The following is a 13,764-nucleotide window of genomic DNA, read 5'->3' as shown; positions in this document are numbered from 1 at the left end:
AAATATTTGAACTTTATAATTACAAAGTACTTTCTTCTTCCAAATAGCGAGAGATTCGGCCTGAATGAAGTTGAGGAGTAGGTTGAGCTTTTCATTTGACAAGGCTTGACCTGGTCTTGCTTGGCTGAGCTCGGCACTGATCTTCCGGTCTCGGGACGAGCTGTGGGCAGAAACGGCAGTTGTTGGGATGGCAGGGTAATCACCTCTATTGGATGCAATCTGCTTGAAATCCACCTTGATCCAGATTTAACCAACGATTGGTTAGAGTGAGTTTCTTCTAACGGGAATGTTACCAGGACCGATGCGGTTTCTGTATTTTCTTTTTCCTCAATTTCCCCTTCATTTTCTCCCTTTGAAGTTTGCACTGCCCAATTATAAATATCGAGGCCTCGGCTTGTTATTTGGAAGGGAGGAATTCTGACAAATATGGGCCTCGAGACCAATCTGATATTAAAAGCCCAATGCCACTTTGGATTGCAATTACAGGGTGCGTAATCTAATCCAATAGACTCGGTTTGTTGCTTATAGATCCTTGACAAGAATTAAAAATGTGACATGAGCGTGAAAGGGATTCAAGCATCAGTTTTCTTTTTATAAGGGCTAAAATAATTTATTTTGGTCTTTTGACTCCCTATTGTAGGGTGAATCTAGAAAGATATGAAAGAAAGATCTCCCTCTAAGTCGTACATACAACTTTCATCGAATACGGCTTTTTATAGAATTCTATATGTATCCGTGAGATCGAGCATGTAATTTTATTTACTCACTATATATTGTTTGTATATTTTCATCTGTTGTCCAAAATTTTAAACTGATAGATGATGAACTTTGTAAACTCGTGATTGCCTACTTAATATTTTCATAAGGGACTCCTAACTCTCAACATTCATCTTCACATGACATTTTGATATGCACTCGAGTTGGATTGACATGATGCACTTTGATTGATCTCGAAACTGGGTGTGGCGTGATACGAGCATACAGGATGCGTAACCTATTCCGATACCAATTATTAGATCGGGATTGTTTGGTATGGGAGTTAGGATCTAATTCTACTTCACTCTAGCCGCTAGAGACAAAATATGTAATACTGGATTGAAGAATTTATAATTAAAAAATTGATGTGATAATCGTTATGAAAAATTATAACAATGCCAAAACTCAATACGGACTAGTTTATGAAGTTGAGAAATCCAGGATGAAGGCTGGACACCACGGTATCCTTCTATCCTCAATTCCTTTAGATCTGGATGGGGCCGAAGTCTTTCTAAAACTTCTGCATCAGCCTCCGTACCTAGGGAACGCTTCCATATCAGCGTCAGTGATTGGAGAGCTAACTTCTCAATTGAGAAGGAAGCTTCCAACCCGCTCGGAACACTTCTCAGTCTTTCCAAGCCTTGGATAGTTAATCGTTTCCTCAATCCAGTAAGTTTGCTCAACTCATTCAACCCTGCAGCATCATCTCGAATCGAATCCTTCCCCACCGCAAATGTACCTAGCATTTGCAGATTAGTCAACTTCCCAATCCCCCTTGGCATATGTGTTAACTCATCACAATCACTCACATCAAGCTGTCTCAAATTAACCAACTTCGTCAAGCCTCTGGGTAATCTCTCTAGACTCCTACAACCTCTAAGATTAAGCGTCTCTAGATTGCACAACCCGCTTATAGAGTTCGGAAGATACTTAAAATCATTCCCTGATAGACCGAGGCTCCTCAAATGCTTCAGTTTACCGATTGAACCGGATATCATATTTATGCCTGCACCATCAATACGTAGCGCCCGTAGATTTCTGAAACATGAGACATCCAAATGAATAACCTCTCCAAAATGGAAAACCTCATTGGTGAAAAGCAGGGACCTTAATCTTTTGCCTCCCTCAAATCGGCTTTCCAACACCAACAGATCGTCAATGGATACATGGCGAGCTCCTGGTGGGATACTTTTCTCATGGGAGCTGTCAATGGTGATGCAATTATCTCCTGCAACCGACTGTGCGAGGTCATGCATCAAAGCATGCATTTTGCATCCCGAAATGTTGCCATAAAGATCTTCTTTTATGTCCTGGAAAAAGGATCTCGAAAGCAGCTCCATAAAATAATCATGGCCGACTTCTTCGAGCTGGGTCTTCCTATTGCCCAGGGGTTTGATAAATCCCTGTGCCATCAAAAGATGAACGAGCTCAGATGGGTCTAGCTCGTAATCTTTTGGAAACAAGCAGCAGTAAGCAAAGCACTGCTTCAAATGTGATGGCAAAAAATCATAACTGAGCTTTAGCGATGGCATAATATCACTTTCCTCCTGATTTATTCTCGATAATTCATTATACTTGAAGTTCAACCAGTCTTCCTCCGTATTTCTCAAAAATACCGACAGTCGCCCAATCGTCTTGATTGCAAGGGGAACTCCAGCACACTTCTTCAGAATTTCTTTTGCGATCTCTTCTAAATTATGAGTTTTCCACTCGTGTTCTTGCTTCCCTGCCATTCGCATTAGCAAAGCGAGCGACTGATCCTCAGGTAAGCCCCTCAACTCATGATATGTTGGTGGAGTCATAGTTTTGACCACTTTAAGATGGCGAGTGGTCACCAATATTTTACTGCCTTTTGCACCATTCATAAGAAATTCTTCAAGTTCCAACCATTTAGACCGATTTTCATTCCATACATCATCTAACACAAGTAAAAACTTCTTCCCATCGAGCTCTTCTCTACCTATCTTCCTCATAATTTCCACCACATCAAAATTTGTTGACACACAAATCCAAAGCTTAACAGAGAAATATTCCTTAATGCTGTCGTTGTTGAATACCTGTCTTGCTAAAGTTGTTTTCCCGAGGCCTCCAATCCCAACTATAGGTAGGATAGATACATTCTTCTCAAAATCAGGATTGAGTAAAAACTTGATGACTTCTTTTATGTCTTCATCTCTTCCAACCACATATCGTTCATGCTTGTCCGGATGTGTTTCCGGCCTAGGTTGGTTCTCCACCAAAACCCCAAGAGTATTACCACTATTTACCTCGGCCTTATAAGCGGACTTATCACTGTTAATGGCATCGATCCTCTCTCTAATCTCCTTGACTCGATGTGCCATCATACTGGCATAAACAAGCTGATCAGAAGAGGAGAGAAAGATACGCACCTCATTCAGAACTAACTTAACTCCTCCCACCACTCTCCGACGACGCAGGGCTTGAGTGGAGAAGTCATCCAACAGATCGTCAGCATCGTAAACCACAACTTTCAGCTTCTGAAGCCAGTCTTTCACGACGTCAGCCTCAATCCGTCTCTTTTCAGCGTCACGAAGCAGAGCAGCAATAGCAGTGACAGTGCCCTGGAGTTTCTCGAGCTCGCGTTTGACACCGCATGTTAACCCAATCTCCCGGGCAATGAGGGAAACGAGATGTTCGGTGATGGAATCCACGATGCTCCCGAGGATCAGATCAGCCATGGTTTCTATTGGCCGAGAGAAAGAGATTGAGAATGGAGGGTGACAAAGGAAAACTTGGACTCTGAATAATATGGGGGCACCATTGATATGTGGAGATGTACCAGTTTACTTTGCTTTGAAGGCAAGCAACAAATTCCAGCATACTCTTTATAAAAGAAAAGAAAAGAAAAGAGAAAAAGAAGATGCTGTTTATCATGTACAATAGAAGAGATTCATGGCCTCAAGTACTGCTTCTGAAGATAGGTTTTAGCATCTGATCTTTCTTGGAAAAAGCTTCCAATGTTAATGCAAGTATTCCTAACCGTACTTTCATTTGAAAGACGACTCGCTGTACTTTCCCTGCTACACGTTTCCCTTTGGCCGTCTATTGTGGGACATTTCTCTCTGTCCTGAGATCCGTGGGAGGACTTCACGCATTCTCAAACACGAGAATGAAAGAAACAACTTTGTTTTGCTTTATGGTGACCCTAAAATCCATTGCGTGAGCCTATGCTTGTGGATTAATCATAAGATCAGTCCAATCTCGGTTACGGTTAGGACTTTTGATATTCATAAACCCAGAAAAAATTATTAGCCAATGCAAATAGGACTTTTTTGCTCTTTTGATCTGATTCTTCTTTGGGAGTGCAATTGAATTGAGTGCGAATTCAAATTCTTGTTCCATTTGAAGATACTGTAACGTGACTGTATGTAAGTCTGCTGCAATTCCCAATTTTTTAAATTAATTTATTTAAAAAAGAAAATAAAATTATGAGCTGACAATTGCAAGCTTTTGGTAACGATGGTTTAATTTCTTATATCTATATCAGCTCCTTTACGGAATTGGATAAAAAAGCGAACGGAGAATTCGTATTTTGTCAATTTTATTTAAACTTATATTTATAAAAATATATAAATAAATAATTTCCTATATTTTGGGTTAGTTTAAAAAATATTTTAAGAAAAAAAATAAAAATAAATAAACAACTGCAAGGATCTTGGGATGGGAGTCACTGTCGCCCTCCACCCACCTCATGAAGTCATAGGTGACCACTGAGGCCGTTGACAACGTAGTTGGCAACGACCGATGAACCCTCCTAAGTCCTTCGTTGAGACTTGGGAAATTTTAAGGAAGAGAAAGAAGAGAAAAGAGAGCCCTGAGAGTTGGGGGGTTGCACTGGCCACCATCAGCCCCCACGAGATCATTAGTAGGCTCAGTGATCGCCAGTGACATCGTGATCATGGCTTGTGGCCAATGGCGATCCTCAAAGCCCCCTATTGAGAGATTGCCAGAGAGAATAGAAAGAGCTAGGGGACCACCCATCCCCACGAGGTCACCAACAACCTCAACAGTCACCGGTGTCTCGTGGGGGTGGGTGGTGGCCGGCGGCAACCCTTTTACCTCATCTCTTCTCTCTCTCTCCCTCTCTTTGTCCTAGTACTCTCAACTCTCTAGTCTCAACAAGGGGCTTTGCTACAGTCAGTCACAATTTGAAAAACAAGGGTTCAAAAGGGAGTAATTAGGGCAAGTCATCCAAAGAGAAAATTAACTTTGACAAGTAAGTCGAAAATATATATTGATCTTTTTTTTAAAAAAAAAAGAACAAAAACTTCTTAGATCTCGTCAGACCAAGAAAAAAATGGTGGATCCAATTGGAAGCCCCTCCAATTGTCATTTTCGCGTCTTTAAAGAATCGATCCTCGTACATGTACTCTGTGAGATTAGTATTTTAATCCGATAATTTGCAGCAGAAGAAACGGTGCCTTCCGAATTCGTTTCTTACAAGAGTATATGCATCGTTTGATCACCCAAAGCATGTCCCCATCTCTTGTTTTCAATTTTTTGCCGAATATCTGAATTTTCATCATCGATGGTTTCCCATGTGGTGGGACATTAATTCTTAGGATTTCAATTACGTTTCTGATCTGAGTATGGGAAAATGTCTGGATGCCCGACGGACCAATGCTCCCATTATCCTCAGCACTTAACAGTTAACTATCCCTATTCTTTTTATGAATTCAACATTAAATTACCCGCTCACGCTGGAACTACTTTTCTATCATGTACATTGCACGGATTCGTTATCTCAGTACCTATTATTTTTTATGATAATAAAATAGTAATATATATAAAATAATAAAAGTTGGGTTGACTCGCCAAATGATACAAACGTAGGACGGAGGAGAGCTATCGTCAATTGACCTTTTGCATTACTGCAAAGAACAATTTGATAAGTGTCATTGTATCGTTATACCACCTCACTTTTAGAAACCGAAATAACATGCACTTGTGGAGATGGGAAGCCTATGCTATAATGAATTTATTGGAAAAAAATCAGCAGATGAAAAAATATAATGAATTTGTAGAATCGGTGTCTGTAACATATTTTAATGGAATCGACAAATATTCCATGCACTTTCTTGATTTTACACGTTGAAGTTAATCTTTAGCACTGGCACTGAAGGGCGCTATAATGAATTTATATTGAAAAAAATCTGCAAATGACAACATATAATGAATTTGTGGAATTAGTATCTATAACATTTTCTGATGGAATCAACAAATGGTCATGCACTTTCTCCATTTTACATGTTGAAGTTCCTCTGTAGTATTGGCACTGAAGGGCAGGCCTCGCTTGGAGGGGTGGTCCTTTCTATCACATTATCAAATCAACCTTACGGCAAGTGTATTCATATTCTACGTTATTGCTTAACGAATCCACTGGAAAGTAGTTTCCTTTGGACTGCTCTCTTGGGAGTGGAGACTATATTTGCTATTAAAAATTAAGGTGTTTCTCTTGTGGTTTGGCATTACTTAAGAAACAATAATATGGGTTATCAGTCTGGTGATTCATATCATGATCTTAATCTTAATATTCGAAGGTAAATTTGTGACATGCGATTTGTTGAGAATTGTGTATTGAATTTTGACCTGATTTTGTATCTTATTTTATAGAATCAAATATCTATCTTTTGGTTAGGTAATATCTTGAGAATGTCATATTTTTGGATATTATTGATAGAGATTATATGGAATATTACGTTGAGAGAGAATTGGGATCTATATATATGTATCGAGAGCTTTGATGTAAAGTGTGGGGAGAGCATTTAGATAGTGGAAATATTCATGAGATAAGATATCTCTACGAGGGGTAAGGGTTCCTCGTTTGTGTTTGACCATTATGTCTGTTAGGGATGCACTCGTATTGTACTCCACTTCATATTTCTAAGTCAATTAGAAGTCACCGCTGAGCCTCTTTGCCCGTGGATATTTCCTCCAACGTTTCCACCGCGTTTGAGGGTTTACCATGTATATCTTGTGTGCAATTTATTCTTGCTTCCGCATTATTTTCATCGATTATTGAGTCGATTCCCTACAAACTAATATTAGAGCTAAGGTTATGGCGTTTCTGCGGTCGACTTAATTCCAAGTGGCTACAACGAAGTTTGACATCGAGAAATTCGTGGACACACCAAGATTCAGCTTTTGGCTTCACGAGAAGACAACAAGGGTTCTGACGATTATTCCAGTTGTCTTGGTTGGTGTGCGGATTGAGCGTCACGGTGTTCGTATCGGTCTCGAAGTTTTGGGAATTTCAAGACAAGGTGGGGATTTTATTGAGAATTGTGTCTTAAATTTTGATGCAATGTTGTTTCCTATTATTGTAGATTTAGATCTCTATCTCTGGTGAGAGAATATTTTGAGAATTTTGTATTTATAATTATTTTCGATAGAAATCAAATAGGGATTTTCTATTGAGAGTGAATTAGAGTACTATATATATGTATGGCGAGTCTTGATGTAAAGTGTGGGGATAGAGTTTAGAGAATGGGAGCATTCCTGAGATAAGATATCCCTACTAAGGGTTAGGGTTTCTCGTTTGTGTCAGACCATTGTGTCTGTTAAGGACATACTCGTATTGTACTCCACTTCATATTTCTTATTCAATAAGAAGTCACCATTGAACTTCCTTTTTTTTAATGAATGTTTCCTTCAAACATTTCCACCGCAGTTCAAAGTTTACTACATATATCTTGTGTACAATTTCTTCTTACTTCCACATTATCTCTGCCAATTATTGAGTCGATTCCCAACACGATTTTTGTTTTGGTTCTAGGTAAATGGTATACTGAGCTAAATATGTTGAAGATTTAAGATTGCTCATATTTTGCGTTATATTCTTCTTGGTAGTTGGAGTCACTTGATCGATTGCACTATAATTTCAACTTGAGAGTGGGAACAATTTTTCGCGATTATATGGGAAGAATTCTGTCATCCATTATTTGTGGCCATATTAGTTCTTACTTCTTTTGATTATAGATGTACGAATGATGTGCGTTCATTGAATCGACCACACTATAAGATTGTGCGGTTAAAAAGAAGGTTCTGTCATTTCTATGAAGAGCTGATCAAAGTGATTTGCCGGAAAGTTGCTTCACTTGGAAAGCATAATTCTACTGGTACAATTTAAGATTGAGCAAGATTGGAACTCTTAACTTTGAAGAGGGAAAAAAATTATGCTCAAATCGAAGGTATGACTTGTTCACTATGGATTTTTTTTTTTAACTTCAATTGATATATTGAATATGGTGCAAAAATGAAAAAAAAAAAAACAAGTGATTATATATCTTACAAAAGAATGTGGGTAATTATCTTAAAAGTTCCAACTTAAATTTTAATTTTTATAATAAAAAATGAAATTCTACATTTTTGAACTTTAACGGTTGTCTCTCTCCTTTATGATATTAATGGATTCTATGCGTATTTTTTGGTAGATTTTATATTTGTATATTTAACAAATATTAAAACAAAAAAAAATCTTTTGACCTAATAATTTTAGCCCGCGCATATTTTCTAATTTTCAATAATATTAGACTATGTATAAACGATTCAACAATAATCTTGCAACTAATTATCTTATTCAATATACATTATATTTATTTAATAGTCAATCACAAACAAACATTTATCACGAATATTTAGTTCATATATTCACTTTACAAATTTATTTTTGTGGTGAAAATAATATTTTGTGACATTTTAATTTCAAATATTAGCTTTGTTCCTTTTTATGGATTATAAATTCATAAAATTAGTGATTTTTAATAATTTTTAATATTTTAAATGACCTTAATTTCATAAAATTAGTGACATGCAACTATATTTTTCTGAAAATTATAATAATCAATAAATTGCCTTTTAGTGCTATCTTTCGCGATGAACCAATTTGTTATCATAAAATTATATGATTTATCTAGATTTTTGAATGAAAAAAAAAAAACTTGCTCATTAAGTCATTTGGTTTGATTGACTACCCTTTGGCTTTCAACAATTTCAGTTTAGATTTTCAAATTTATAAAATTATGCATCGTCATTTATATAAAACAATTCTCACAGAAATATACATAAAAATTAATTTGAGTACTACATTTCACCTACAAACTGATAGACATTTACTTGTTAAATATTTTTAAAATTATATTATTAGATTTTATGGATGTAGATTTATTTAATGTACCATTTATACTACCATACACATCAACGTCATTTGAAATTCCATATAAACTGCTCAGGTTCAAGTTCGAAGACATCCATTAGGCTACATTTGATATCATCAACATAAAGCATCAAAAAACTCAATCCACTGGAAAACGAAAATCAAAGGATCCTAAATTTCAAGTGTGCAGTTGAATATGTACTCTGTTATCTCAGCTCTTCACTTAATGTGTTCCTTCCCCCCTCCTTTACGCGAATGACCTCCGTCGACTTCTCTCTCCATTCATAATGACAATTAGCAAGACCAAGACACTACCTCAATTCGTCAGGAATAGCAGCAACTGACGTGTGCATAAAAAGATCTACTCCAATTGAAAATCCTCATGATTCTATAGAACACCAGTCTATCTTTTCAGTGTTACAAGGACAGTAAGGTGAAAAACTAACAGCTACACAACAGAGCTGATCACATCCCGACTAAATGATCGCAAATTCCTACCAAAATTTAAATAAATTTGTAGCATAAAACACAAAAAGGAAACGAGATGGGCACCGGCCAGTTATTCCAGCTTTATCCTGTCCATATCATTCATCATGCCTTCAAGCTGTGAAACGGGGCCAGAAATTTCAATAAATACTCCATCTAAATGTCAACCTTGATGACATAATAAATGAGAGGATTCATCAACTAAGGTTGAGATGAGTACCTTGACAATCTGGCGCAGGAAGAAGTCCCCATATCGCTTTGCAGGTTTAGACTCGACAACGTGAATCATATCCTGCGTTCAAGAGGGAGAGATGAGACACATACACTCGTCACAGGCAGTAACTCGCCTTGTCGTCCTATTCAGCCACTGAAAAACTTTTCCAAGACTATTCGCAAGCATGGACTTGCACAATGAAAAGCACAATAGCATTATCCAACATTCATGCTGGCTTACAGGCTGGAATAATGAGGGAATGAGATTGAATTAATTGATGCATGTAGACACACCGCATGCAACTTTGAAAGACCTCTTGCCAGCTGCCCTTAGTATATAATCTTTAAGCTTCCAATGAAGGGATTGTACTATGCATTACCTAATGCAAACAGCACAGCAACCCCATCGACCCACCAAAATAACATGGAATTGTAGCAAAGCTGATAGATTTTTGTCAATTTTGACCCTAAAGCCAGAACTGTCCTACACAATTTGAAGCAAAAACCACTTCTTTGTCGTTCAGGATTTTAGTTTCATCGTTTGACAACTTAAAGAGTTCTTACAAAAATCTTATACAAAACCAAAATTTGGTTTAATTAGGTTTTGGTAAAAGATCTTAATAGAACCAAACTATGCCCAACACTAGAAGAAATGGCTATAAAAATCTTATAGATGGAATAAGGAAATGGATGGTAAACATACATCATCGATGTAGAAATCAATATCAGCATTTGAGATGATCTTTCCATCTGCATCAACTGAATGTGTCTTGTGCTTATATGTCAACAATATAGTTCTGCAAGAAAGAATTTTGGCACGAGTATCTTTAAAAAGGTAAAACGAATTAAAATCCATGATGTCAAAAAGAAATTTGTTGTAAATCATACCGTAGGGTAGGTTCGTCCACTTCCATGTAATTTGCAAGCTTGGCAAGGGAGATGGTCGAGTACACTTTCAAGAAAGTCCTTACACCAGACAACAATTGCTGCTGTTTGACTTCATAGAGGAATAGCTTTAATTGAAGTCTATAGGCATCCTGGAAAAAAATTTGACAGCGTGAGAAGAAAGCAAGATGATTCTCCATCATAACCGAACATTAGCAGTTGATTGTTTCATCCATTCTATCATAAAGGTAGGTTAACAAACTCCTATGAACATCTTAATCTAAAAAAAAAAAAAAAGGAGGAGGAAAGATGAACATAAGTCAATTAAGGCATCACAATTGAAAATAGTAGAAATTTACAACCATCAGTATATAGAACCAATAAGCGGCAATAAGTTGTCCAAAAATAGTCCAGAACAAACTGCTCACACATACAAGATGAAATATATAATCATGCACCTGATTGTAATTGACAAGGGGCTCTTCAAAACTCGGAGCTGAGGGTGTAATGAATTTTGGGCAAGCATAGGAGAAAAGCTCATCATAAATGGCAAAAGCCTCGTCATCAAATCTCTGCATTCTGGCCATCTTTTCACCGTACTTCTCCCGCAACTGGGAGTTCACAGTTTCATCAACAAGATTAACTTGGGGGCATAGAGAGAGACAAATAGCGAGCAAGGCATACATCTGCTCGTTCTTCTTCAGTATCTGCTCATACTGGGAAGACTTCTGGTGATACTGCTTGGTCTTATAAATATAAAGAAGAATTTTATTGAATTCCCTTATTGCATCAACATACCTGTCAAATTAACTCAAAGACTGAGTGGCTATAACGCCTAAATTTGAAACAAGTGAAAGAGCAAAAATAACTGACAAGTAGAAAGCTAATACGAACATAGTTTGACAGGGATAATATCTATAAGCATATATACAACACACATATATACAGAAAGGACAAAAAGAATAACTAATAATCGAGTTACTACCTGTAGGCTCGGAACTGTTTTTAATTGATTGGAAAATGAAAAGAAACACAAGTTGAGCATCGCATTAACAAAATTTACTCTATGTGATAGACCTATAACAGCTTGCATTTTCATGTTTTCATATACCCTTTCAATATAATAAAATAAAAAAGCTGGAGCTATTTACACCTTTGAACAATATCAACTTGCAGCATATTGTAGAATGACAGTAAAAATATATCACAGCAACGATCATTGGGCAAACATACAGAGCGAATGTGAGAAAGACATACCTCCTCAGCATGAGGCAGGCAAATCCATAGTGATAAATGGTGGCAATGTGGCTTCCTATGACAGTAAAGTAGACACCTTGCTGGCTTATGTCAATTGGCTGCAAGCACTTGAGACCAGTTTGATAATCACCTAACAGGCAATGAACTCGGAGCAATCCTACCATGCTGAAATATCCCAGCACCTTCACCACATTGCTCCCACCATCATAGTGATACCCGTCATTAGCAGTGAATTGTTCCAGGCCAGCCTTCTCCCGCTCCAAAATCTGAATGATTGCAGACTTCTCCACAAGTGCTTGCAAATAATTGAGCACACCATACACATTCCAGGCCTAGGATAATACAGTTAGGCATTAAATACAAACAGAAATACTAACCTATATGCTGAAAAAATTCAATCAACCTAGATAGAGGGGCATTGAGCATGGTAGATGTACAAGTAAACTCCTCTAGAGAAAGTGCACAATGAATGGAAAAAGAGGCGGATATATAAAGCAATTGCCAATTTAATATGTTATTTGAGAAATGATGGTTTGCAAGCATTCCAAGATTAGACACTACCGGATATGCACCTCCCATATAAGATAGACAAATGATGAGCTGATTTTTGCTTTCGAACTACAATTACCTGATCATATTGCCGAAAGAGTGCAATCTCCTGTTCTGTCTTGTTCTTCATCTTTGCCCTGTATTGACAGAAACTCTGGAACTGGTACACAAACTCATCCACCATATCCCACAACCACTGGTTTGGCAATTGCATATTCACCACTCCATGCAGCACAACCTTAAAAGAACGAGAAAATTTATTTCAAACCATCTATATTTCAGGTCAACCAAGAAATAACAGAGACAACAGCCCATACATGCAGAGATGCTCACTCCCAAAGAAACAATATCATAACTACTTGATTACTGAAATGCTAATAATTAAAATTCACTTCCGGAAATTAGGATAATTCTCCTATCTGGGTGTATAGTCAATCATAGGAGCAAACTATCAAAATGTCCTCGGCTATCCATCAATTGTTCTCAAAGGCAGAAACATTAATATACAAAAGTTGATAAACATGTAGTAACCATATCGCACTCCCTGCCATGCCTTGAACATAGCCAATAGTTTCTCAATATGCACCACTGAATTTGTCATAACAAAGTCAAATTTAGCATTCGTACCTGAAAGAGGCTGCAGTAGTTGTCCCAAGAATCGATCCTCTGCTTCAATGTCGGCGACAGCCTCGCATACAAATGTCTAAACCACATCTCGCGATACAGCAAGCAGAACACGTGGTCGTTGTCAACATAGTGCGCCACAGCATCGACGGACGGCCACGGGGTGTCCTTGAACAGCCTGTCCGATAGAGTGTGGAACGAGGTCTCATACATCTGGTGGATCTCATACACGTTCTTCTCCCGGATGTGTCGGTACAGGTGGACGACGAAGGACTTTACGGAGTCGGGCACGAAGTTGGGGTCGTAACCGACGTCCTGCTGCTGCGACTGGCGATGGCCATCGTCGTAGCTCCCGGCCGCCTCGTCGTAATCGTAGCTAGCAGACATTGTCGCGGAAGGGTGACAAAGCTCACCGTTCAGCTACGGATTGAGCTGAAATCCACACAGGGATGTAAAACAAACGGAACTGAGTTTGAGCAGATGGAGTAATCGGGACCCACGGCCAGATTCGAATTATACCGACGCCGAGAACGGAGGCATGTGATTAAGCTACTACCACAGAGCTAACGAAATCACTGCAACAGATCAAACACATGGAAGAGAAGATTACCGGCCGGCGGCGAGATTCAATGGCGGGATCTGCGACGAGACTGCGAGAACGAGCCGAGGAGGAGGAGACTTAGGGTTTAGAGAGAGAAGAAGAGAGATGAGATGAGAGGAGAGTCCACTCCACAACAGATAGTCTTGGGCTGGGCTTTTATTTATGGGCTTGGACATATTCTCTAAACGAAGCCCATAACTTTATTTATTTATTCTTT

The 13,764-nt window shown here is 38.1% G+C and overlaps 2 protein-coding genes across 2 annotated transcripts; both read right to left on the bottom strand.

The window, feature by feature from the left end:
- Positions 1 to 1,095: 1,095 nt before the first annotated feature.
- On the bottom strand, positions 1,096 to 3,491 carry LOC116187355 (putative disease resistance protein RGA3). The gene has a single exon (XM_031516013.1). The coding sequence runs from the start codon at positions 3,453 to 3,455 to the stop codon at positions 1,134 to 1,136; it is 2,322 nt and encodes a 773-aa protein (XP_031371873.1). The 5' UTR covers positions 3,456 to 3,491; the 3' UTR covers positions 1,096 to 1,133.
- Positions 3,492 to 9,244: 5,753 nt separating this feature from the next.
- On the bottom strand, positions 9,245 to 13,710 carry LOC116188536 (eukaryotic translation initiation factor 3 subunit L-like). The gene is made up of 9 exons (XM_031517962.1): positions 13,557 to 13,710; positions 12,950 to 13,378; positions 12,402 to 12,560; positions 11,774 to 12,105; positions 10,975 to 11,314; positions 10,520 to 10,668; positions 10,335 to 10,428; positions 9,639 to 9,710; positions 9,245 to 9,536 (listed from the first exon to the last, which is right to left on the bottom strand). The coding sequence occupies exons 2-9, from the start codon at positions 13,331 to 13,333 to the stop codon at positions 9,492 to 9,494; spliced, it is 1,575 nt and encodes a 524-aa protein (XP_031373822.1). The 5' UTR covers positions 13,334 to 13,378; positions 13,557 to 13,710; the 3' UTR covers positions 9,245 to 9,491.
- Between the last annotated feature and the right edge of the window lie 54 nt (positions 13,711 to 13,764).

This window comes from Punica granatum, chromosome 8 (assembly GCF_007655135.1).
Source record: "Punica granatum isolate Tunisia-2019 chromosome 8, ASM765513v2, whole genome shotgun sequence".
Taxonomy (NCBI): domain Eukaryota; kingdom Viridiplantae; phylum Streptophyta; class Magnoliopsida; order Myrtales; family Lythraceae; genus Punica; species Punica granatum.
Note: the sequence above shows the minus strand (reverse complement) of the source record. Positions and strands in the feature narration are given on the sequence as shown.

Bases quoted from the DNA above. Each gene is read 5' to 3' on its own strand.
- LOC116187355 (XM_031516013.1), bottom strand. From the start codon at position 3,455: ATGGCTGATCTGATCCTCGGGAGCATCGTGGATTCCATCACCGAACAT.
- LOC116188536 (XM_031517962.1), bottom strand. From the start codon at position 13,333: ATGTCTGCTAGCTACGATTACGACGAGGCGGCCGGGAGCTACGACGAT. The intron at 12,561-12,949 runs GTACGAATGCTA...CGTTCTTTTAAG, and splicing joins ACTACTGCAGCCTCTTTCAG to GTTGTGCTGCATGGAGTGGT. The intron at 9,537-9,638 runs GTACTCATCTCA...CCCGTTTCACAG, and splicing joins TCCTGCGCCAGATTGTCAAG to CTTGAAGGCATGATGAATGA.